The sequence below is a fragment of the Lipomyces tetrasporus genome (assembly GCF_029532465.1).
Source record: "Lipomyces tetrasporus strain NRRL Y-64009 chromosome Unknown POJ06scaffold_4, whole genome shotgun sequence".
Taxonomy (NCBI): Eukaryota; Fungi; Ascomycota; class Lipomycetes; order Lipomycetales; family Lipomycetaceae; genus Lipomyces; species Lipomyces tetrasporus.
This window is the reverse complement of record NW_026611599.1, coordinates 1,508,697-1,530,297: the sequence shown is the minus strand read 5'-3', so window position 1 is coordinate 1,530,297 and position 21,601 is coordinate 1,508,697. Positions and strand designations below refer to the sequence as shown.

General features: G+C 51.6%; 6 protein-coding genes across 6 annotated transcripts; 4 read left to right on the top strand and 2 right to left on the bottom strand.

The window, feature by feature from the left end:
- Positions 1-465: 465 nt before the first annotated feature.
- POJ06DRAFT_251560 (small GTPase superfamily) lies at positions 466-2,285 on the top strand. The gene is made up of 5 exons (XM_056187410.1): positions 466-697; positions 1,177-1,204; positions 1,330-1,527; positions 1,589-1,723; positions 1,779-2,285. The coding sequence occupies exons 1-5, from the start codon at positions 618-620 to the stop codon at positions 1,932-1,934; spliced, it is 597 nt and encodes a 198-aa protein (XP_056044898.1). The 5' UTR covers positions 466-617; the 3' UTR covers positions 1,935-2,285.
- Positions 2,286-6,556, bottom strand: POJ06DRAFT_251554 (ubiquitin elongating factor core-domain-containing protein). Its single transcript, XM_056187409.1, has 8 exons — positions 6,369-6,556; positions 5,902-6,243; positions 5,782-5,848; positions 5,491-5,725; positions 5,233-5,437; positions 4,718-5,176; positions 2,927-4,667; positions 2,286-2,867 (listed from the first exon to the last, which is right to left on the bottom strand). The coding sequence occupies exons 1-8, from the start codon at positions 6,399-6,401 to the stop codon at positions 2,743-2,745; spliced, it is 3,207 nt and encodes a 1,068-aa protein (XP_056044897.1). The 5' UTR covers positions 6,402-6,556; the 3' UTR covers positions 2,286-2,742.
- Positions 6,557-7,407: 851 nt separating this feature from the next.
- Positions 7,408-9,607, top strand: POJ06DRAFT_251552 (uncharacterized protein). Its single transcript, XM_056187408.1, has one exon. It carries the CDS (start codon positions 7,802-7,804, stop codon positions 9,317-9,319), a length of 1,518 nt encoding a protein of 505 aa, XP_056044896.1. The 5' UTR covers positions 7,408-7,801; the 3' UTR covers positions 9,320-9,607.
- Positions 9,608-11,288: 1,681 nt separating this feature from the next.
- POJ06DRAFT_289879 (uncharacterized protein) lies at positions 11,289-14,468 on the top strand (the record flags this gene model as incomplete). Its single annotated transcript, XM_056190325.1, has 3 exons — positions 11,289-12,009; positions 12,069-12,553; positions 12,610-14,468. Exons 1-3 carry the CDS (start codon positions 11,522-11,524, stop codon positions 14,466-14,468), a joined length of 2,832 nt encoding a protein of 943 aa, XP_056044895.1. The 5' UTR covers positions 11,289-11,521.
- Positions 14,469-18,245: 3,777 nt separating this feature from the next.
- POJ06DRAFT_97058 (uncharacterized protein) lies at positions 18,246-20,604 on the top strand. Its single transcript, XM_056191834.1, has one exon. It carries the CDS (start codon positions 18,372-18,374, stop codon positions 20,280-20,282), a length of 1,911 nt encoding a protein of 636 aa, XP_056044894.1. The 5' UTR covers positions 18,246-18,371; the 3' UTR covers positions 20,283-20,604.
- POJ06DRAFT_97054 (Longin-like domain-containing protein) lies at positions 20,383-21,357 on the bottom strand. Its single transcript, XM_056191833.1, has 4 exons — positions 20,902-21,357; positions 20,767-20,844; positions 20,611-20,710; positions 20,383-20,546 (listed from the first exon to the last, which is right to left on the bottom strand). The coding sequence occupies exons 1-4, from the start codon at positions 21,243-21,245 to the stop codon at positions 20,484-20,486; spliced, it is 585 nt and encodes a 194-aa protein (XP_056044893.1). The 5' UTR covers positions 21,246-21,357; the 3' UTR covers positions 20,383-20,483.
- Positions 21,358-21,601: the final 244 nt, after the last annotated feature.

The following is a 21,601-nucleotide window of genomic DNA, read 5'->3' as shown; positions in this document are numbered from 1 at the left end:
CGTGCTATTTATGATGATGATTACGTTCACTCTGCCAGCAGCCAGCAAATGAACATGATGTAGGCACACGGCGTGAGGAGGAGCGCGTCGAGAAAGCGGAGACGAGAACGAAACGAACACGACGGAGCGCGAGTTTCTCAGTTTCTCCTCGGTGATCAAGTTGGAACCGGACTAACGTAATGTATGTGCGAGGCGATTAGTTACCCGGCGCAGAGCCTGGCTTTGCGGTGGCTTAGCCTCGCCCGATGCCGGGTACGCCGTCCAAATGAATGGTTTAATTGTCAATAATTTGTGATTACGAAGTGCGGCAGAGAGTTGGTGGGTGCTTGCGTGGCTGCCGAGTGTGATGCGTCGATGCGGCCACGCACAAAAAACGTGTGAAGTAAATGTATACGCCGAGCAGAGCAAGAATGATGGGATGCGGGAGTTAGTATGGATAGAGAGACACTTAGTGGATGTGCGTGTGTGCCCCTGCGCCGCTGCTTGCCTGGGCTGCGTTCCACACTTTCCGCATCTTCTCACTCTATTTCTCTGCCTCCTTGCCCTCCCTGCATCCCTCCAGCTCGCTCCCCATCAGCCTCCCTCATATCCTCTCGTCGACTCGCCATTTCTCCACAATGCCGAAGCAAACCAGCGACATCCGCCGCAAGCTCGTCATCGTCGGCGACGGTGCCTGCGGAAAAACCTGTCTCTTGATGTAGGTGCACTTTCTATTTTCACTTTAATGGGCCCATTCATTTTCCTCACTATCTCCGTCCTCCCTCCCGCTCTCGCCAAATCCATCTGTATTTATTTGTCACTTGTCCGGCCTTGTCAGATACCTTGTCGACAATTCCGATTGTTTCAGCCTGAATCGCTGGAGCTGCGCTCGTGTGTTACTGTCCTCGTCAGCTTTAGTCAGTCTGCTCCGTCATATCGCCAACTACTTGTATGGTAATCACAATGGGCCCTCACCTAGTCCATCGGCCAGACGCTGTTGCCAGTTTCTTTCAGCCAGCGCTGGACCATGCAACACTGCCAAAATGTTTCGACTTACGCGTTCCTTTCGTCTATCTGAGTGTGTGGCGTGTGACATGCTTGCAACTTGATTTGTACGCCAACGTCGAGCATTCTCTCCTTCCATGCACAATTTCAGGCCATCATTACCTGTTAGAGTGGGACTAACGCATTGAACAGTGTGTTTTCCAAGGGAACCTTCCCCGAGGTCAGTAGATATGCATTTTCCTGTCTCGCTGACTGCGAGACTGTCAGTCTGTCACTTTTATGCGCTGGCGGTCATGGCCCAATACACGAATAGAGGAGCCACAGTTCTGACCATCTGCTATACAGGTCTACGTCCCTACAGTCTTCGAGAACTACGTGGCTGATGTCGAGGTCGATGGCCGACACGTCGAGCTGGCCTTGTGGGATACGGCTGGCCAGGAGGACTACGATCGTCTTCGCCCTCTTTCCTACCCCGACGCCAATGTCATCTTGATTTGCTTCTCTATCGACTCTCCTGATTCCCTTGACAACGTCCAGGAGAAGGTACGCCTTGCGTTTTTCAATTCTTCGGATTTGATTGATGATGTTAATTTACCGGTTACAGTGGATTTCGGAGGTGTTGCACTTCTGCCAAAATTTGCCCATCATCTTGGTTGGCTGCAAGAAGGATCTTAGATACGACAGCAAGACGATCGAGGAGTTGCAGAAGACTTCTCAGCGACCTGTCAGCACCGAGGAGGTATACTGATCACCGTCGCTTGACTACGAATTTGACTGACTCACGTATCTTTCAGGGTGAGGCCGTTGCCCAGAAGATTGGTGCCATTAAGTATCTCGAATGCTCTGCCCGGACCCACGAAGGCGTGCGTGAGGTGTTTGAGCACGCGACCAGAGCCGCGCTGCTTGAACGAACCAAGACCAAGCGGTCAAAAATATGTTCAATATTGTAATATACTCCCCATCTTACCTTTCACGATCATCACCTCTGTCATCTCTCCTTTCCTATGTCTTCACTTTTATATTTTCCTTGCGTTTTCTCATTTGTTAAGGTTCAACGTATGCGAGTGTGCTCTATAGTTCTCTGTGTGCTTTTTTGTGGTACTAGCGTCGTGTAATTGTCCTCGTCCTATATATATATATATATACTTCTCTAAACTGAATGTTTATTATCCTCTTTACGTGTTGTGCGTGCTTTGTTCAAACATGGTTTTTCATAAAGAAATTGTCTATGAGTTGTTTCCTATTTTGTTGTACGTACTCGATCTATATAAGGTTCCTCTATTATAGGTTTATATATTACGATTAACTATGACAAACCTTTTCTCATAATGTGCACCGCCTATTTCGGTTGAATGCGCTCGCGTCCTTAGACTCTGTGTGACTCGATAACTGGAGACTTGAGGTCATGGCTACTTTCGCAGGTTTTGGCAGCCCGCGTGAAAGAATGCATTTATAGTGTGTGAGTCTCGTTTTTACCAATTCTATTGGCGCGTCTTGTGAGGTCTTCACATACCTGGCTGTATACGGAAACTCTATATACCCCCGCTATGTGAATAGAAACTACGAATGTAAACGAAAAGAAAAAACAGGTAACAACGACAAAACTACCCTATAACTAACTAATACCTTCAATGTACACATGAATCCATTCCTAACAGTACCATAAATCCTCAAATGATAATGAAAAACATCGCGCTTATAACCGGAACTTGTCACAACAAGGACCGCCATGGACGCGCAAACAGAGGCAGAACCTAATTAGCCTGCCATTTTCACGTCGCCATCTGTGTCTAATTGAGCTGCGCCGGCCGCGGCCGCGGCCGCGGCTGCATTAGACCGTTTCGAGCGCCTGAATTCCTCGATTTGATTCTTGAGCTCGGTGTCTACATCATCTCATTAGTCGACAAGTCGTAAGTTTGAATTGCAGAAGATACAAACGTACTAGGAATAACATCTTCCAATTTCAACGGCACGCGATTAAACGGATCTGTAGAATCAGACAGCAAATGCGACTTAATCGTCGCCCGATCAATCGACACATTCGAGCTCGGCAAAATGACCGGATCTTCCATCAACGTATACATCAACGGGTCCAAAAACTCGTCCGGAATCTCGCCGAGCTCTTCCTCGCCCCGTTCGTCCGCCATTTTTGTTTGCTCGACCATGTCGGCGAATTTCGTCAGCGCGTCGATATCTTTGGATGCCTTGAACGCGTACTTGCCCAAAATCGACGACGCGCGGGTGAATATTTCGCGACGGTACGAACGCCCGTCACGGGCCACTGCCAGGATAAACGCGGACTCGGTGGCTAAATTCAGATACACGTCTGCGATATCGGACAACAGTTCGCGCGGGTTGAAGTGGTACTTTTTCGGATCCTTGACCTTCAGTCCAGTGCATTTTGGTCCGACAAGCGCGTCGAGGTTGTAGTCTAGCATCGCGGCTAATCTATCGACAATCTCTGGCGTCACGAACGCCGCCGGGACGGCATTAGTGAACAGCTTCAGGATCGAAACGGTCTCGTTCGCGAGCGACATGTACGACGTCGCCTGCCGTTCTGACGCCGACAGATTCTGCTCTCGTTCAGTCCGTTCCTGCTGCGACAGTGCTGTTGCGGATTTGTCCGAAAGCTCGCTCTGCAGCCGGTGGATGTCTGCCAGTTTCGAGAGCGACTCGTCCAGCAAATACGTAACGTCATTCAGCAACAGTGCCACGAACCGGACAAAGAAATCAACGTCAACTTTACTCTCCTGCTCCAACTTGTCACGGTAGATCGGGTTCTCCCAGATACACTTAACGATCTGTGAAATGTAGTATCGAATGTTGAACTTGTCATAAAACTGCGAACTTGCGCCAGTTTGTTCGATTTCGATATAGAACGACATCAGTAAATGAAACAAATGCTCGATTGCAAATGGCAGTGAATTGAGAGTGTCGCCGAGGAATCCGTTCTTATATGATGGTTGGCTCAGCGTGCCGTAGAATAGAACTTCGATAATTTTGGCTTTTAGGTACGGATTCTTGATATAGGACGACGTGCGGACGAATGTGACTGCGAACGTGACTAATTCCACATGCGTTTGCTCGAACATCAGCTGAGGATAACTGCGCGAGAAGTAAATAACAAAGCCGGTGATATTTTCAACAAAGTACTCGGGCAAGTTCTTAAAGCTGTCAGGACACGGAGCTGTCAGCGGTAGTCGAATGTGCTTTTGCGGATGACTCTGCTGTGGATCCACTAATCTGACCAACCACGTCGCCGAAGTCATCAAAAATGCAAATGACCGCGACATTGACTGCCGATCCTGCAAAGCCGCATTCAAGGCATACTGAAAAGCCAGTGCATTATTCAACTGCTCCCGCACTCTCGTGAGCGTATTATTCAAGAGGGCCGCCTGTGGAGAATTAATCCACTTGGCCTGCTCCGTTTCAAGCTGCTGTAAATGCTTCTCAAGGTCTTTGATATCGTTGCCCAACTGGCCTAAATTCTGCATTGCGCCGCCAAGACCGTAGTGGTGGCTAGCTACATTCAAGTAAAACACTTCGGAAATGAAGTTCGGCACGCCGTCCAGCCGGTCGGCCACGTACTCGTCAAACGTGTGCTGATCCGCGTCGAGCTTAACTTCCTCTTTAATGCCAATTCGGTCAGACTTCTTGAAGTAGAGTGGATCAATTCGGTCGATCTGAGCGTCGCGTTAGCTTATACTTTCCAAGTCATCAAGACCAGATCTACCTTTGAGAACGTCGCGTCAACGAACGGCTCACACAACTTATTCAGAACAGCGGTTATATTAAGCATAAACGCATCTGTAGACACAGTTCCGGGAACGATCTGTATCGCCCGTCGCTTATGATTCAAATTCATGACCTTTGCAAAAAACTGCAGCATCCGTTCACGCGACTCGGACGATGCTCGAACAATCTTGTCGACGACGAACGCAAGCTCGTCCTGAATTGTCGCGAGTTCTGTCCGGAGGCCGGTGACGGCGGAGTTGATTTCTGCCACTGGCCGTTCTTTGGCGTTTGTGAAGTAAGTACTGGCGACTTTGGCGTCCACGGGTGACATCCGGAAAAACGGACCTAGGACTGTGTAGAGTTCAATGGTGACTGCCGTGACGTCTGGCGGCAAGAAAGTGGGCATGGACGCTAGAACTGTTGCGACAGGCTTGTGGACAACTAGCGCTTGTATGGCCTAATACGCCGACGTCAGCAACACTGATGTAGCGGTTGGCCAGCGGCTGCACTCACCCTAAAATACGGCTGGTAGCTATCGGCCATGGTCAAGGTCCGCAGTCCCGCACTCAGCTTTTCTAGCACTGGTGCAATAAAATCATCTATTGTCTCATCCTCCACTGATCGCTGGATCATCGAAGCTAGAAACTCCAGCGGAACTGCTTTCGGTGAATCAGGCTTTTCCAGTAGTAACGACACAAGATCGACCGGCGTTTCCGAGCTACGCAGATGTTAGTAACGTACATGTTGAAGACTTAACCTGAAGCTTCTTACTTGAACATCTCCGGCATACTTACGGCGAGAACCGCATATCCAGAACATAGCCGGCGCCCTTCGTTCAAAACCGAGTTCTTCTTGACCTTGTCGGGATCGGTCCCCCGGATAGTTCGGCGGATATTGTCAAGTTGGTGCCAGCAATTGAGTAGGTAATCGAACGGACTCTCGATTGGAATCTCAGTTAATCGAGCCAGCAAGGCCCGATCCAGCGTGTCCACTGACAGTGCGGGTGCTAACAATACGTTAAAATGCCTTTACAACGAAGCAGGGCAAAATCATAAAACTCACCACTCCCCCCTTCCTCAATCTCAGTCGCGACATCTTCCAGATATACTAACTTCCCGCTTTCCGCAGACTATTCGAGGTTACCACAACCTGCACATGCACAGATCTCGCCCAATTGCATACCTTTAGCGTAAACTGAAACACCTTTGACAGCGTCGTATCTTCCCACTCCGGAAACTCTACCTGCTTCGTAGTCGCCGAACTCCTCGACACGGTTGCCGGCGGCGTCGCGGTCTTATTCGTTGCAGGTATTATATTGATCTTTGGGCTCGCTGACGATGATCCGGCGATAGCGCTGAACGGGTTCGAGGTTGGAACGGAAACAGAAGCCGGAGGCGACACGGGCTGTGATCTGGCTGGCGTGGAGGCATGTGAGGGCGTTGATGGCGTGGCGGATCGGTCTGATGCTGGGGCGGTCCGTTCTGGTTGCGAGCCTTGTAGTTTTGCTAATCGCTTCCTCCGAATCTAAATACAGCTTACCGTGAGCTTGAGGACGAACCAAACATACACACACACACGACTTATATTGAAATAGATAATTGGCTGCATAGAGGCAAAATTTCGAAGCAAGATGGCAACGTGACACGTACCGTTTCCGCATCATTTTGTTGAGAGTCTGACATTTCACGGACTTTTTGGTGACCAGGCAATATTCGATAAATCCAAATACTCCTCTATAATGACAAACTACTCATCAACGATCCCGCGTCAAGTGATCGAACTCTGATCATCTAATGCGCTGGGCGGGGGGAACTAAGAACCAAGAGTCTATATTGATGAGCGACTAGCGGAACAGTAATTACTGCGAGGAGCTCAATGTTTCGTGTATATTCCATTGGTGCAGCGAGAGCACGATGTTTAGGGTGTCAAACGCATTGACGTCGGCTGCAAGGGGGACGCGCGGATCTCGCCGCCCGTAATGATTCATCATTGTATCTTCCATGACATACTGCAGGACGGTTCGGGACTGCGATTACAAGCTTGAATATACATGTGAAGTCTAGTGGTCTGTAATGGCAGAGGGATTGAGGAGTTTCTGCTAGAATCCTAATCTCATCGGCATTTTGCTTCAGACAGATCCACTCCAGCGTAACTCCGGTTAGCAGTTGCACGATCTGAGTGGAACATGGGCGCGATATGTGGTCCCGTATCCGGTTACCGATAGCTAGAATTGCCTGGCATACGAATTCGACCTGTCTATTCAAACCTTGAGATGCCGGTCCGATAGGCAAGTCAGTCCTGGCCCGCGCGCTTCATAGTGGGCCGGATGTCTTGCATGATTCAGTGCATCTCCAAATAAAACGTCAATAAGTCTATGCCGGTTAGCAAATGTGTTTAGTTGGACGTGTACGGTGCAGCCGTAGGTAGTAATTTTAATTAGGTACGGTTATTAGCCGCATTAAAAATGCAACGTTTGGCCAGTAATATATGCCAATATATTCGTAATTATTTGGCGATGTATCTTATATTAAACCAATTGCATCTACAGCTGCCGAATCCTTATTTTCCGGTGTTTTTGTGGGTTATTCTGCCTCAATCAACCTGTACTTGCCGCTAGCACGCGGCTATGAGCGCCCATGTTGGTCGAGCACACCGACGTCTAATCTGCTGAAACACCCAACGCACAGCGCACCAACACAGACAGTCGTCCCACGTCCCTCTCGTCGGCGCCGAGCAGCAAAACGATGGCATATCGCTGAAGGAAACGCCAGCATAATACAGCACAGGATAGATAGGACTAATCAAGACCCAGAATCGGGTATTCGCTGCATCACAAGTCCTTTGAATTGGCGAGGGTGGCACCGGCGGGTAGAGCAAAGAGGGCTGTAGTCAAGGGGAATTTTTCCCAGGAGCAATTGGATCACGCGACGCCGCGACCTGATCAGGCGAGTAGCGCGAGTGTTTGGGGAGAATAAACGTCTCCGACGACTACGGGAGCCAGATCAGAGATTGCGCCTGCAGTTGCGGCGGGCGCCGTTCGGCACAAGATTGGTTAAGCCTATCTACGAGTGATCGGGCGCACATGAAGTCGACTACACCGAATGGCGGCGTCAGGATTATGCGGCGCGAGACGCCGATAAATGATGGCAGCAGCGACGCGAAATCAGAGGCATCGAGCGTTACGAACGATTCTGGTGCTGGGAACAGTAAAGACGGCAGCGGCAGTGCGAGAATTGCCACGACGCTGGAGGAGAGAACAGCTGCGTACGAAGAAGCTCGGAAGCGAATATTTAAGGATTTCCCGGAATCGTCTGTGTCCGGATCAGATGAAGAGAACGACAAGGACGACGAAGACGGCAAGGGGAGCAGTGCAGGGAGTGGCGGGAGCGATCGGAAGACGGGCGCCAGTTATGCGGCCGACGACGAAGATTTTCCTAGACGATCGCAGTATGTTCCATCGGGATCTGGGTATTATCATGTCCACGATCGTAACACGTATGCTGCCCCATACGCCTATAACAGTGGTGTGGCTGGGATGCCGATGAAGACATACAGCGCGCCCAACACAATGGCTGGCAACGGCAATGATCATATGTACAATCAGTTCGACCGGCCATATGTTCCTAATGTTGCGAACACTCAGCCAGGATACAGCGTTCCCCGCCCGCCACTCCCGCAGCAACAGTACCCACCATACATGCCGCAACCACAACAGCAGTTGTATCAACAAGTCGGAGGGTCGACATACCAGCAGCCGCTATACGGCCAGAGCCAGCCAGAATTTTACGGCAACATAGATATGCAGAATGGCCAACGGCGGACTTTCGGTCAGTACCAGCAGACGATGCCAAAACAACCATTCGCGACACAGCGGCCGCCCTACGTCCCACCGGCAACCCCGCCAGCACAACAATCTGCATACGGAGGGCAATCATATCCGCAATATCCACAGCAGCAAATGCAAGCGCAGTACACGACTGGGCAGCAGCAATTTTACATTCCGCCCGACCAGCTGCAACAGACTGCCGCGTACAAATATCAGCAGCCCCAGTTCGTACCACGGTATGGCGCGAACACTCAGGCCTATTCGACGCCGCCAACACAGTTGCCTGTAGGCGCGGTTGCATCTCAATCGACGGTGTACCAGCAGATGCAGAACCTGAGTATTCGGTCGACCGCGAACTTGCATGCGGGCAACAGCACCACGAGTCTTCAGGGTAGCACGCCGAGTAACGGGACCGGCATTCACGGATATACGATGCATCCGCACAACCAGATGCCGGTTCAGCAGAAAGGGTATCCGTTTTCGCCAAAGCAGCCGTACGTGCAGTATGGCCAGAAACCGGGTCAGTACGTGCAGGTGCCGAAGCAGGCTCCGCCGTTGCGGCCCCAGTCGCAACCAAAGATTGTGCCGATTGACATGCCCAAACCCACGCCGTCTCCGGCGACGCAGACGATCGAGGCTACGGTCGACGCGGACTGTTCTGGAGCCACACCGGACGATGGAGAAAGGGCTGATGCAGATTCGGATGGCGCGTCGTCAGAGCCGGTCAAGGCAAGCGACGACGGCAAGCTAGACCGTGAGTCCGTTGCATCGTAACCGAGCGAGACACTGTCTGTGTTAGACTTTCTCTCCCTTTTTTTTTGGTGTCGGATCTATTTAGAAAGCACAAGTTCGTGTAAATATCAACCGGTCGGGCAAAATCGGCGAAGTCAAGGATAGGATTCAATTGTCAAGTTTATATAAATTTTGTAGTTTCTTTTTGTTTTCTAGTTACTTGTTGAGTTGTGGTTGTACTTGTGCACCGAGTATGTGAATGGTTATGTTTAGGATTGATAGTCACAAATATACTTTACATAACTTACCGCTTATAGACGACAAACTGGGTTTGTATAATATTATTTATGCTTTCGGCCAAGAAGCGAAGCGTACGCCTCAGTTCGTTACGCGGGACATTTCAAATGATGGCTGTCATGGGGGGCGGGGCGGATTTTTAACCTTATCACGCGGCAAGTTTTAAGTGCGAGATTGGATTTCCACGGAGCACGGGTCAGCCGCTTTGCCACAACTCTGTCTAGTTATACAGGCCGCAACGCGAGCCGGTGCCAAAATGGTCCGGCTTCGAAGGTTTAGCTGTGGGCAGTGCAGTGGGGTTGGCTTTTAGTGTGGATTAACCCTAGATGCAGCTGAAGTGCAGCGGGGGGTGGCCGTATGTCCGGTACGAAGAATGACGAAGTTAGGTTTGGTTTGCCGACGCGTATTCCACACGGCCTTCGTGTTGTATCGGCCGCGCATATTTTAGAGTCCAGTGGTATTCTGCCTGGTACGCGTTCGTCGCTGCGACCAAAAAAACGGCGGGTCTGAGCCGCTGCCAAACGTCAGACAGTCACTTTTCACGAAATAGACTTATCTGGATTAGCAACGAGATCAAGGTGCACGGATGTACGGACGAACAACGCAGGATGGAATTGAATCTCAGAGAGTTGGCTCAGGCGCAGGGATGTACCAGGGTTATTGCTTATGGGGCCAACACCGTACGTACCTGACCCTGAGATCATTCGATCGTCCTTTGCGGCGACAACAGGATGGCGCTAATCTTGTGGTCGTGGACAAGTACAACGACTGCGCGGCATTGCATGGCGATTGAGTTGACGGCTGAGCTTAGGCGACAACTTAAAAAGCTTTAGTGACGATCGCGGGGCTGGCTGCGACCTGTCACTTGCTGTCACCAGAACTTTGGTTGTGACGAGCCCTGAATAGCTAGCGTCAACTAGTGGTCCGGACACAATTTGGTCCGAAAAGTCGCGACCAATCTGCCGGCGTGTGGCCTGTGAAATAAAATGCCATGCAAAAAAAAGTCCGCCAAGTCGTATTTCTCGCGATGGCAGACTTGAGAGTTTAATAGCTCTTCACAAAACTGCAGTCAAGCCCGAGGCTGACGAGAATTACGCAGTTAGGCTGTCGATTATTGCGACTGCTAGAAATGCATTATTGTCGGGTCGGCCGCGCGGAATGTCCGCGTTTTGCCGACAGCTCTCACCTCTCGACGAATATTACTCTGAATTAGCGTATGGAAAGAGGCAGGGCCAAGGACCCTGGTAAACGAAAGGCGCCGTGCGCGGCTCTGCCTGACAGTTTATGCCGTCCACTGCGTCCGCCGGAGAAGCAACCCGGCCTTGGACGGGTGCAGCAGATGACGATGATTGTCATTCTCGAATCCAGTTGTTCGCTGCACTTCAGTCGCAGGATGACGAGCCGTACACGAAGTGGCGGTGCAGGGGACGTTAGGGACCTGGCCCGTGATGGGGTTCTCCTGACCCGCACCCTATAGACTTTTTGCGGGTTCCTGACCTGGACTTTTATTACTGCGACTTGATCGACGTCGTAACCATCATCTCCACTCCGCCTTTTCTTTGGCCTTCCCACTGAACACCAGTCCCGCTCGAACTTTGCAATATCATTCATTGCCTGTTCCATGCCTCATCGTCCTCAGTCGATCGTGTGAATTCATATAATATTAGTCTGTTCCCCTCCCCTCGGTTGTGCTCTACCCTAGCTTTTATATCGGGCACACTCTAATCTCCCGCGTACTGTCGACTATACGTAACCAGTTTACGACATAACTGGTGACGCGTCGCCAATTTCGACCTTCACACTCCTCAGTCTTCTAGCCACGGCGCCGTCCGTCGACGGTCTCCACATATCCCTGTGAAGTTGAAGTTAGCTGAAGTCACCGCAAACTCAGAGCCCACACTCTCCTCCGTCGCCGGTTTGTATATCTCGAACGAGACCCTACTGCGCATGAGCGACAGCCCGCGCAAAACAACAACTCCATCCTCGTCTTTTCCACGGTCTGCTGCGCTTGCGACGGAGCAACGACTCAATGCGTCCACGCGCAGACTGCGGTTGTCGTCAGCAGTGAAGCTTGAGCCGTGCGACAGTCCTGAGTTTGCATCCACGAACGATCCGAATCGAACATTCCTAGGCGTTATGAGTGTAGATACGCAGGCCGCGTCCCCATCGGCCAGCCCTACCGTGCTCGGACGGGCGTCAGTCCATAGCTCGGTTAGTACCGAGAGCAGTGGGTCGGACGGCGACAGAAATGGCGTTCCATACACGCCATTGACACCCGACACTCCGCCGTTTCCGTCCGACGAGTCGTCACTGCCAAAGAACGAGCCAGCGAACGAGACTGAAGCGACGAGCATTACAGACGGCCCGAAGAAAGACACAAAAGACGAAGCAGTCAGACGAAGGACCCGAACCGGTTGTCTGACTTGCCGCAAAAGGTAAGCTCTCGATTTGTGCAAACAGTGCCGCAAGCGTCGTTCTTCTCACAACGTGACAGGCGTATCAAATGCGACGAGGGCAAACCAAAGTGCGCAAACTGCAGCAAGTCGCGTCGCGTCTGTGAAGGCTATGGGCCCCGGGTTGATTTTCGCTCTCCGTATTTCAAGGTCCGGTCGGTTGTCCCGCATGTGACTGACCACAATTTTGCCGCACTGATGGCTGCTAATCCATATCCGCCGCCCTACATGTCTCCACATTTTCCGCCGTTCGGGGCCCCGATCCAGCCTGAGTATCTATACGCCGCCTCGAATTACTATGCTGCTGCCGCTGCCGCCGCTGCAGCGGGCACACCGTATCCTGATCCTGCAATGTTTTCTCCAATGCCGTACATGCCTGTCAGCTATGTGCCAGGGTCCTGGGCGCCGCCGCCAGGCGTGCCGATACTCGTTCAGCCAGTATCTCCAATGACAATGGATCCAATGGCACCACAGGTAATGCTAGCTCCTGATCCGGCAATGCCAGTGCCTGTACAGTCGTATCCCTGTAAGGTTTTTCTTAGCTCGCGTACTTTACGGCCTTTCACGACTAACACATGCCAGACTGGATGCCACCGAATTTCGTACCCGTATCGCAAGATTCGCAGTCAGCAATGCCGGACTCCATACCGTCACGCCCAACCATAGACGACGAAGTCGATATCTACAACGCAGGACCCGATATTGCGGTCCCGGACCACACTATTCAGTACCTATTCGCACCTCCTTCTCCATCCAGTCAGACTGTCAGTATTTTATCTCAAGCCAGCATGCAGGAATTAGCACTTGATCCCAACGAGATGCTGACTTCATATCGCCCAGATCCGATGAAATCTCCCCTCATGCACGTCGACTGCCAGCGCCTGTTTCGCCACTTTGTCCACGTTCTCGCTCACCAGATCTCATTGTTCGAGCGGCACGTCCCGCGCCCGGAACTCATCACGGTCGGAAGGATGAAGCACAGCTCGACGAATTTGTGGGCGTACGACGTCCCGATGATGGCACTCACGTGTTCCGCGCTTCTGCACGCGGTCGTGGCACTGTCAGCCCTGCACATCTCCGGCGTGGCTGGCGTTTCAGCAGCAGCGCGGGCATCTCACCAACACTCCTCGTTGCTGCATTACCACCTCGCCATCCGCCGTCTTGCACGCGAATTGCAAGACCGGCAGACGAATTTGTACTGGGGCGCGACAGATTTGCCGGTGTTTGCCGCGAGCCTTGTGCTGGCATTCTACGAGACCGCGATCGGAGAACATGACAAATGGGCACGACATTTGCTAGGCGCGAGCAACATGATTCAGAGCTTCGACATGCGCTCATTCGTCGAGGACCTCGGTATCGTGGTCGAGGATGAGACCCCGGACGACCTTGCCAGACGCAGCACCGCGACCAGCGAGCACAAGTCCGCACAAGCCGGCCGTGCGGTGCAGAACGTCCTCCGCCAACGTCGCGCCGAAGCAGTGCTCCGTCTCGACCTGCTGTACTTTTACCTCCGCATGGAAATAATGCACTCGCTTTCGTCGGACACGGCGCCGTTCGTCAACCCCAGTTTCTGGGACATGGTGCCTTGCCGCGGCACTCCTGGCTCGCCGGTGTGGCAATGGGACTCGTTTCTGAAACGAGGAGTTTTAGTCGCAGATTTTATTGTCAGGGAAAGCGGCCGGAAGCGGGGTTTCACGCCGTCGTTTGGCGTCTCGACCTCGCAATCGCAGTGGGACTCGGTATTCGCGTCCGTCGAGGCCGGCGAGCGCGAGTTTTGCGAGCACGCAAAAGTTGTCGATACGGCCAGTTCACGGTCGTCGTCGATGTCGCCATTTGGCCCCGCCATGCTGTACACAAGTGTGCAGGAACACGTGGTGAGGATGTATTATGTCATGCTGCGAATCCTATTGTTGCGAAACCATCCCCAGTGGACGAGCAAACCTGCGTTCTATGGCGGTCTGGCGAATATCGCGGACGTGGCCGACAAAACGGGACCGCTGTGTGCTTTGATCGGGAAATTGATTGCCGGAGTAGTTGTTGTGTCGTCGCAGGGACGGCCCGCCCGTCAGGCGAATGATGGTGGGGAAACCACGAACGAACCCGTGTCATCACCTCCGACCTCACAAACAACGAACCAAAACCTGTACGCCAAAGGCACGGCGCCAGCCGTTTGTTCGACCACGCAATCGTCGACGACGACGACGACGACGACGACCCCCGGTGTCGAAGGATCGGCAGCATGGGTGTCGCTCACAATGCCGCTGCTGTACGCCGGTGCCCAACTGCGTGACGACAAGCAACAGGAATGGGTGCGATCAGTACTGGAACAAGCTTGTGCACGGACGGGCTGGCGCACAGCGTTCATGATCAAAGAGGGCTTGGCCCGGATCTGGAGTGGCATGCGTGACGCGGCAAGGATAAACCGCGTCGACGGAGACTAAGCGGCGAGTTGAGACTATGTAATTGTTTTGTACCATTAGTGGTCGTTGTAATGGAGTTTTTTTTCGTGGTGCTGCTTGAATCATTTAGCAGGGAAATTACAAATATTGTAGTTCGTGTATTATTAGTTCTTCGGTGTATGAGGTTTTACTAGTATAATTGAATACACGATTCTTGTACATACATGACACATCGTGATCTGTAGGCGCGAACACGAGACGAGCGGGCTTAGGGAGCGGGCCAGTGTTGACGGTTTTTTTCATATTCAATTACCTCCTCCGGTCCTGGACACGCAAGGACGAAACAAGAACTGAGGCCCTAGTTGCGACATAGCGGGTCGTAGGGAAACTGTCGTACACAAGGTGGGTTTTCGTCCAATTTCGTCTTTATTTATTTTGTGGATTTTTTTTTTTTTGGGTGGTTGTCATTGGAAACGATTCTATTGCTATGGACCAGATTCGCCTGAACTGGATACAAGTCGCACACGGCTACGTTACTCAATAAGATGTTATGCCCCGGCGAAAAGGACAGACAGACCAGGCGGGGTGCCCTGTCGGTCATGAATATTTTCAAATGTGGCTGCCGCGGCATTCCACTCGTAATAATTGCCCGCATCCCATCATGAACAGGTTTTTAATCCGTTCAACATCCCCGGTTTCGGCAGTCGCAAGCGACCACGGCCCGTCGCAAGGTCGTCTCGGCGTGAAAAAGACGCCTTGCCTTACGTGGCCCCGGTACAACTACGACCGCATTTTAGCACACAAGAAGCCGGTAACCAAACTTACACAGTCATATATGCCCGTAGCATCATTTATTTGTGCCAAATAGCCAAGCGCTTCCCGGGGGAGAAGACGCGGGGAGAATCTGAGCACTCGCGAGCCCGGTGCATAGCGTGCTTTGGGATGACAGTTGAGACAATTGTATGGCGGGTTGATTAACCTGGGCGACAGAGAGTTTCCGCTAATGAGTTTTCTCTTTTCAGCGTAGTGATGACCAGGTGACTAACTGGTCCTGCCAGCCGCATGCGGCACGTGGATTGACACGAACTTAGACACGAACCGAACCGAACCTTAGCTTGCGACGAGAAGAGTGGCGGCCGGGGCATCGATGATGATGATGATGATGATGATGATGATGGATTATGTTGGGCGGCTAGTGTGGGGCGCGATCAGCGATCATTTTCACGTGCGGTTCCGTCTCATCACACAGCAAGTCCCATTTAGTGGATTCTTCGTGTCTGATAAAATACAGTGGCAGGCCGGGCCCACATGGGTCAGCGTCGTGACGGCAGCCACAGTGAGCGGGTCGACTTGCTGCTACACCGTGCATGGATTTGCGTCGTCGCTTAACCAACGACGGCGATCTGCATTACAGCTTTAAGCAGGTCGGACCACCGGTGCAGCGGAGACGGAAATGTTGTTGTCTCTGTCAGTGGGCCGCCAAAGTTGGTTGCCGGTCAAACCATTCGCCAACGCTGCCCATTTTGCGTTTGGCTTGGGTTTTAATACCACAAAACAAGCAGTTAATAATATGCTAAATTTAGAATTGCTGGCCTCGTTATCAATAATGAGGTGACCTGACAGTTATTTGCACCCAGTCTGCAGGTCGTATGTACCGACATTACCACATAGCAATTGAATCGCTTACATTATATATGTCACAAGCTGCTCTACATCCATCTGTTTCTTCTAGTGCCTTGGCTCACAATCATGTCAAAGCAGCTCGAAACGCACGTGGACACATTAAGATTTTTTGTCAAATATGTCTCTACGCTAATTTAATGGTAATTAAGTTTTCTGTCAAGTGCGCACTGTGGCTGAGATCTCGTTTTTTGTCTGGTGAGGATCGACTTGTCCCGCCAGCACAAAACTTAACAGCGCCGGCTACCGAATCCGACGTCGCATTCACGTCCACAGATTCCTCTTGCGCTTTAGCCTTTGTCGACGACCTTGGCACTCACAGACCGTGGTGACAGAATGCTTTTCTGCAGTGAATTGACAAAGCTGACAAACTGAGTCAATCTACGTGCACTGAGCCTTTAGCGTACTTTGGTACGTGTGACTCGACAGCAAATACTCGAATGGGAGGGCCAAGAACCCGACCTTTGGGCCTGATGAAATACTCTGTTAAACAACCGGTTGATCCATGTACCATTATCCCAGTTGTTGGGTAGCATGCGCTGACCTGCATCAATTGCATAAACACCGAATTGGGCGGCAACCCCTACGAGAAAATCAACAATCTTTGGCTTCCATGCACAACGATTTATCATAAGATGCCGTAATTTGTAACTGGCATGATTTGCTCAGGTACGCACGACTCAATGCGAGAGGCCACAAAGCATGTGAGAGCGTCCGCGAACGGGGCAGAGGGTCGACTGGCCCCTAACCCTGAACCCCTGAGCTTCTCCCACGAATCCATTTCCGCACGATGGCATTTGAATCCACGATCCCCTAAACCGCAGTGATCTGTCTACCATAGGCTCACATACGGTCTGACGCCTGCTGACCTTGATTGCTGGGCAATTGTGTTGCCTCAGCCTCTTTGCCGTTCAGGCCTCAAATCAGGATTCGTCCAACGACGGTATTCGCTTCCATCCATCGGTCCTGTATATATATATATAGAGTAATGAATGGGGAACCCGGTCACTAAATTCAAACTCCTAGCTTTGACCTTGTCCAGTGCGCCACACGATTGGCCAAATCCAACTACGACTCGCTCGTACTATTCTCTACTTCTTCGATTGGACTTACAAGGCCGCCCACGTGGTCGTTCTTCCTTAGGTTTCTCTTCCGGCTCGCGAACGATTTTCAACACTTCCTCGGCACTAAACACAAATTCGCCCTGTAATTTGATCCTCTTGCTCTTGGTATATATATAATTCTCATCGCCTCCTGCCTATATCGCTTCCTCTCCTGGATATTTTCAAGACGACCATTCTGCTGCCAAAAATCCACCGACTTCAGAGCAACGAAAACACATGATATAGTAATGGCGGAGGGCAGTACTTGGCCTCCCAGTCCTCAATTGGCATCCACATATGAACTAGTTGATGACAAAGGAAGTAATATTCGGCATCATTTTCTGCCCTATTTGTTGGAGATCATAATCGCACCTGGAATCCAAATCTTCAGCCATGCACCTGGAGATAGTCTGGGCCAGCAAAAAGTTACTATCGCAGAGTACCGGCGGCCGAGCGAGACCACGGCCAAACGAAATTGCCAGCATGGACGGCAAACCAAACTGCATATCGATTATCCAAGGTGCGATATTACTGTCGATATTCTCAGGGACAAGGCATTTTTTGCCCACGGTGACCGTCGCAAGACGCAGCTGTCGAGTTGATGAAGGCGAATTTCGGCCCACTTAATAGAACTGATAGTCAGTAGCAACCGGTGCCAAATTCCGGGAGCGTGGGAGCGCGTGAACATCTTCTAGGGCAATTGTCTGGAAGATAACAGAAGTACACGGTGGCTTGCGTGGAATTACTAGAGAGACCTGTATTCGCCCATACAGCAGACTCCACAGAGGTCGAGAATACGAGCTAGCGGTTTGGTACACGCACAAATCGCTCCAAGCTAAGATCTTTGAGGGTTCCAGACCGATTTAATTATACTGGGGATATTAGCGCCCATCCAATTTGCCTGACACCTATGGAGGCGATTTAGAAGTAATAAATCTCAGTGCAGTGAATATCGGAAGAAATGTGCTGGGTGCTTGCTTTAATGCCTACATAGTTATCGAATGCCGGACCTGCACCTATTTGTGCGGTTAATTGAGTGTGGACAAAACTTTAAATTTATGTCGTGGCAGCAGAACGACCTCACTGAGAATTGATATCACTCAGTGCCCAAACAAAAAATCGACAACCGGCGCATATCGCCGTACTGCAATCAACTATCACCATGACATCCGTGAGACCTACATCTGCACCGGCCAATCCGGCGAAATATTTCTACACGCCATCAACCAAGCTAACGCCGACAACTCGCGCCGACATATCGACTGCCTTGCTTGATTTGCTCGCCCGACTAGACGTTCACCAAAACCGATCAGCTACCCCCGCTACCGATGTCTCCGAGCCACGCGGCGAAGTTGACAATGCGGATCGTCAAGGCGACGTCGGCGGGAAGAAGGACAATCCGCCCCAGATCTCAAACAAGTCCAAGAAACAGCAAGCGCGCAAGGGCAAGAAGCAACAGCAAGTCCAAGCCCAGCAACAGCAGCACGCTTCCGATCAAGCCGTTTTCACAAAGCCCGCACCGCGCACTCCGTTCTGGTTCGAAAAGTATCTGTGGTTCGTGTCCAGCGACGGCTATCTCGTGCTCAGCGGCCGGTATTCGCACCAGTCGGCGCTGCTGCTGACCCGCCACTTGTCAGAGCACGACGTGATTGTGTCGGCGCGGTCGCCGTCGTCGAGCTTGGTCGTGGTCAAGAATCACTTGAAAGTCGATATCGTCCCGCCCAGCACGCTGTCCCAGGCGGCCACGCTCGCGCTCTCGACGTCGGTCGCGTGGGACAATAGCGGGTTAGCCGATGCGTGGTGGTGTCGTGCGAGTGCGGTTACGGTTGATACTAACGTCGAGGCCGCGTTGACGGGCGCGAGCGGCGATGCTGCAGACGTGGATTTTCGGTTCGAGGTGACGGTCAACGACAACATGAAGATGCCGATTGGGGCATCGAACTTGGTCATGGGATTCGGCATTCTGTTCTTCGTCGACGAAGACAGTGCCGGAAGGCGTGGACGACTGCGTGTGTTGGATGAGAGCGTGGTTGCTGCCGACAGAACCGCTGGGCCTGGGAGCGGAGGAGACAAAGCCGAACAAGTGGAAATCGAAGAAGACGACGAAGAGCAGGAGGACGACCCTAACATTCTTCCACAGTCAGATAGCTCTGACGAGTCTGAATATTCGGATCAGGAATCCGCATCAGGAGAGAGCGAAGATGGTACGTCATCCGATGAAGCACCGCCGTCGGTCATGTCTTCCACCTCGTCGATCCCGCGGGCAGGATCACCAGGTCCAACTTCGCTCCCACGCGGCAAGAAATCGAAGCTCAAGAAGATCTCCACAAAGTACGCAGACCAAGACGATGAAGACCGGGCCCTTCGCATGAAGATTTTAGGATCAGCGAAATCCGAACGGCGACAGCTGCTAGAACAAGAACGTCTCGCTCGTCGGGCGGCACGGGAGCAGGAACTCCTGGACCAGAAGCGCAAGGAGGCAGAAGCCGCTTTGCAGAATCGCGAGCGCAGAAAAGAGGCTACCGAGACCCAACGGGTGCCTGTACGGGCTGACGTGTTGCTGGCCAACGACGAGGACGAAATCGCGGAGATCGTGCCGTACGATCAACTGGTCGCGCGCCCATCTCGCGAGGACAACCTGCTCGCTGCTGTGCCGATTTGTGCGCCATGGCCGGCTTTGCATAAGGTTAAATACAAGGTCAAACTACTTCCCGGAGTTGGCAAGCGTGGCAAAACGCTCAAGAAGTGCCAGCAGTATTTTATGAGCGGCATGGGCTCAGTTATTGATAAGAACAGTCGTGACGCCGAACGATGCTGGCCCAAGGAAGTATTTCTGATTGGTGCGTTAACCGACGCTGAGATCACGCTGCCGGTAGGCGTTGTCAAGTTTAGAGCCGCCATTCCAAGCGCTACGAGTTCGGCCAAGAGCGGGCAATCGGCAAAGAAGAGCAGCGGATCCCAGGGCGGCGGCGGCGGTGGTGGTGGTGGTAGTGCTGGTCGGATCAAGAGCGACAAGGCGGCGCAATCGCAAGGAAAATCAAAGCCGCCTAAGAAAAAGGCCGGCAAGAAGTAAGCGTAAGGCATATATGTAACAGCTAAATGATTCCTTGTATATAACACTTTTGCATGCTTTGGGTGGTCGTTTTATTGATCATCAGATTTTTTGTTTGTCGTTACAAATAAAACCGGTCCAACTATGTAAATAGATCTAGGTCGAGTTTAAGACGCACTGGAAACGAAAATGAAACGAAAATGAAACAAATGAACGACTAATCTACAATGCCTGTTTTAGCCTCTCCGCAAGCCTTTCCTTCGCCAACTGGTACGCATTCATGAGCTAGATGCATTGTCAGTCCCCGAATCATTGTTGTAGAACGAATTACTAGTGAAAAAAAACGTACACCTTGTTCACTCAAATCGAGGTTCTTCACGCTAGTGTCGTACGCTGGCGGTCTTGATACTCGGGCGGAGATGATAGTCGGGTCGGTCTCGAGAATGATGCTACACATATTCACGTCAACTTGCAACTTCGGCGGGAAGAGAGTGTCGGCACCTACCCGTCGTCGACGGTCTCGTCAACCGCCAAAGACACGAGATCGTAGTTATCAATGATCGTCCGCTTATCCAGCGAATGCCTAACATCCGTCAGCGGGCCACGCCTCACTTCGCCTCAACTCTCACATATCGCATACTTCAGTAGAATCTCCAACGAGTCCCTCAGAGCTAACACGACCTGGTAGAGCATCGTCTCGTTCTCATTTATCCCACCCACGACATAAATAATTACGTCCACAACCTCCTTGTACACGATGACATGGTTATCAAACAAAATAATGTCGGTGCCCTGCTTATGCGTCTTGTCAAACAAGCCCTTCTCGAATGCTCGCTGCTCTTTGATTGTCGGATACTGGTTCGCGAACAGGTTGTTCGGATATGGATGTGGTGGCTGATAGTACTTGGTAAGGATCCGATGCGAATCGTTGTCAAGGATCAGCACCGCATCGACGGTGAACAAAGTGACATTAGCTTGTGACATTGCTGCTATCTTTCACAAAATCCGACTTGGTTCCAGTGTAATTGAAATGATGAGAGTGTCGCCTTTAGTTTCGGCCCCGACCTACCTTAACAAGCCAGGTACAATCCACACAATTGATCAATTTCGCATAAACAAGCAATCTCCACGATTCTAATGCTTGCAGTAAATACAGGACGGATTATGCTGTGTTTGTGACAATTTACTTCAATACGTCCGCTGGCGTGTCAACGTTCCTTCATCAGCTCGCTCGCAGAAGACCACCCAAGCGGCTGCCCATGTCTTGACGCAACACCAACCCTATTCCACAGTGATTGCAAGCGCGGATATGCCGTGACTGTCGAAGCTCCATTGCATTG

Coding starts and splice junctions, on each gene's coding strand:
- POJ06DRAFT_251560 (XM_056187410.1), top strand. CDS start 618: ATGCCGAAGCAAACCAGCGACATCCGCCGCAAGCTCGTCATCGTCGGC. Junction 698..1,176: donor GGAAAAACCTGTCTCTTGAT/GTAGGTGCACTT, acceptor CGCATTGAACAG/TGTGTTTTCCAAGGGAACCT. Junction 1,205..1,329: donor CCAAGGGAACCTTCCCCGAG/GTCAGTAGATAT, acceptor TCTGCTATACAG/GTCTACGTCCCTACAGTCTT.
- POJ06DRAFT_251554 (XM_056187409.1), bottom strand. CDS start 6,401: ATGTCAGACTCTCAACAAAATGATGCGGAAACG. Junction 5,726..5,781: donor GATTGAGGAAGGGGGGAGTG/GTGAGTTTTATG, acceptor ACGTATTGTTAG/CACCCGCACTGTCAGTGGAC. Junction 5,438..5,490: donor AGTATGCCGGAGATGTTCAA/GTAAGAAGCTTC, acceptor ACATCTGCGTAG/CTCGGAAACGCCGGTCGATC.
- POJ06DRAFT_251552 (XM_056187408.1), top strand. CDS start 7,802: ATGAAGTCGACTACACCGAATGGCGGCGTCAGGATTATGCGGCGCGAG.
- POJ06DRAFT_97058 (XM_056191834.1), top strand. CDS start 18,372: ATGACATCCGTGAGACCTACATCTGCACCGGCCAATCCGGCGAAATAT.
- POJ06DRAFT_97054 (XM_056191833.1), bottom strand. CDS start 21,245: ATGTCACAAGCTAATGTCACTTTGTTCACCGTCGATGCGGTGCTGATC. Junction 20,845..20,901: donor TCGTTGGAGATTCTACTGAA/GTATGCGATATG, acceptor GACGGATGTTAG/GCATTCGCTGGATAAGCGGA. Junction 20,547..20,610: donor TCGATTTGAGTGAACAAGGT/GTACGTTTTTTT, acceptor CAATGCATCTAG/CTCATGAATGCGTACCAGTT.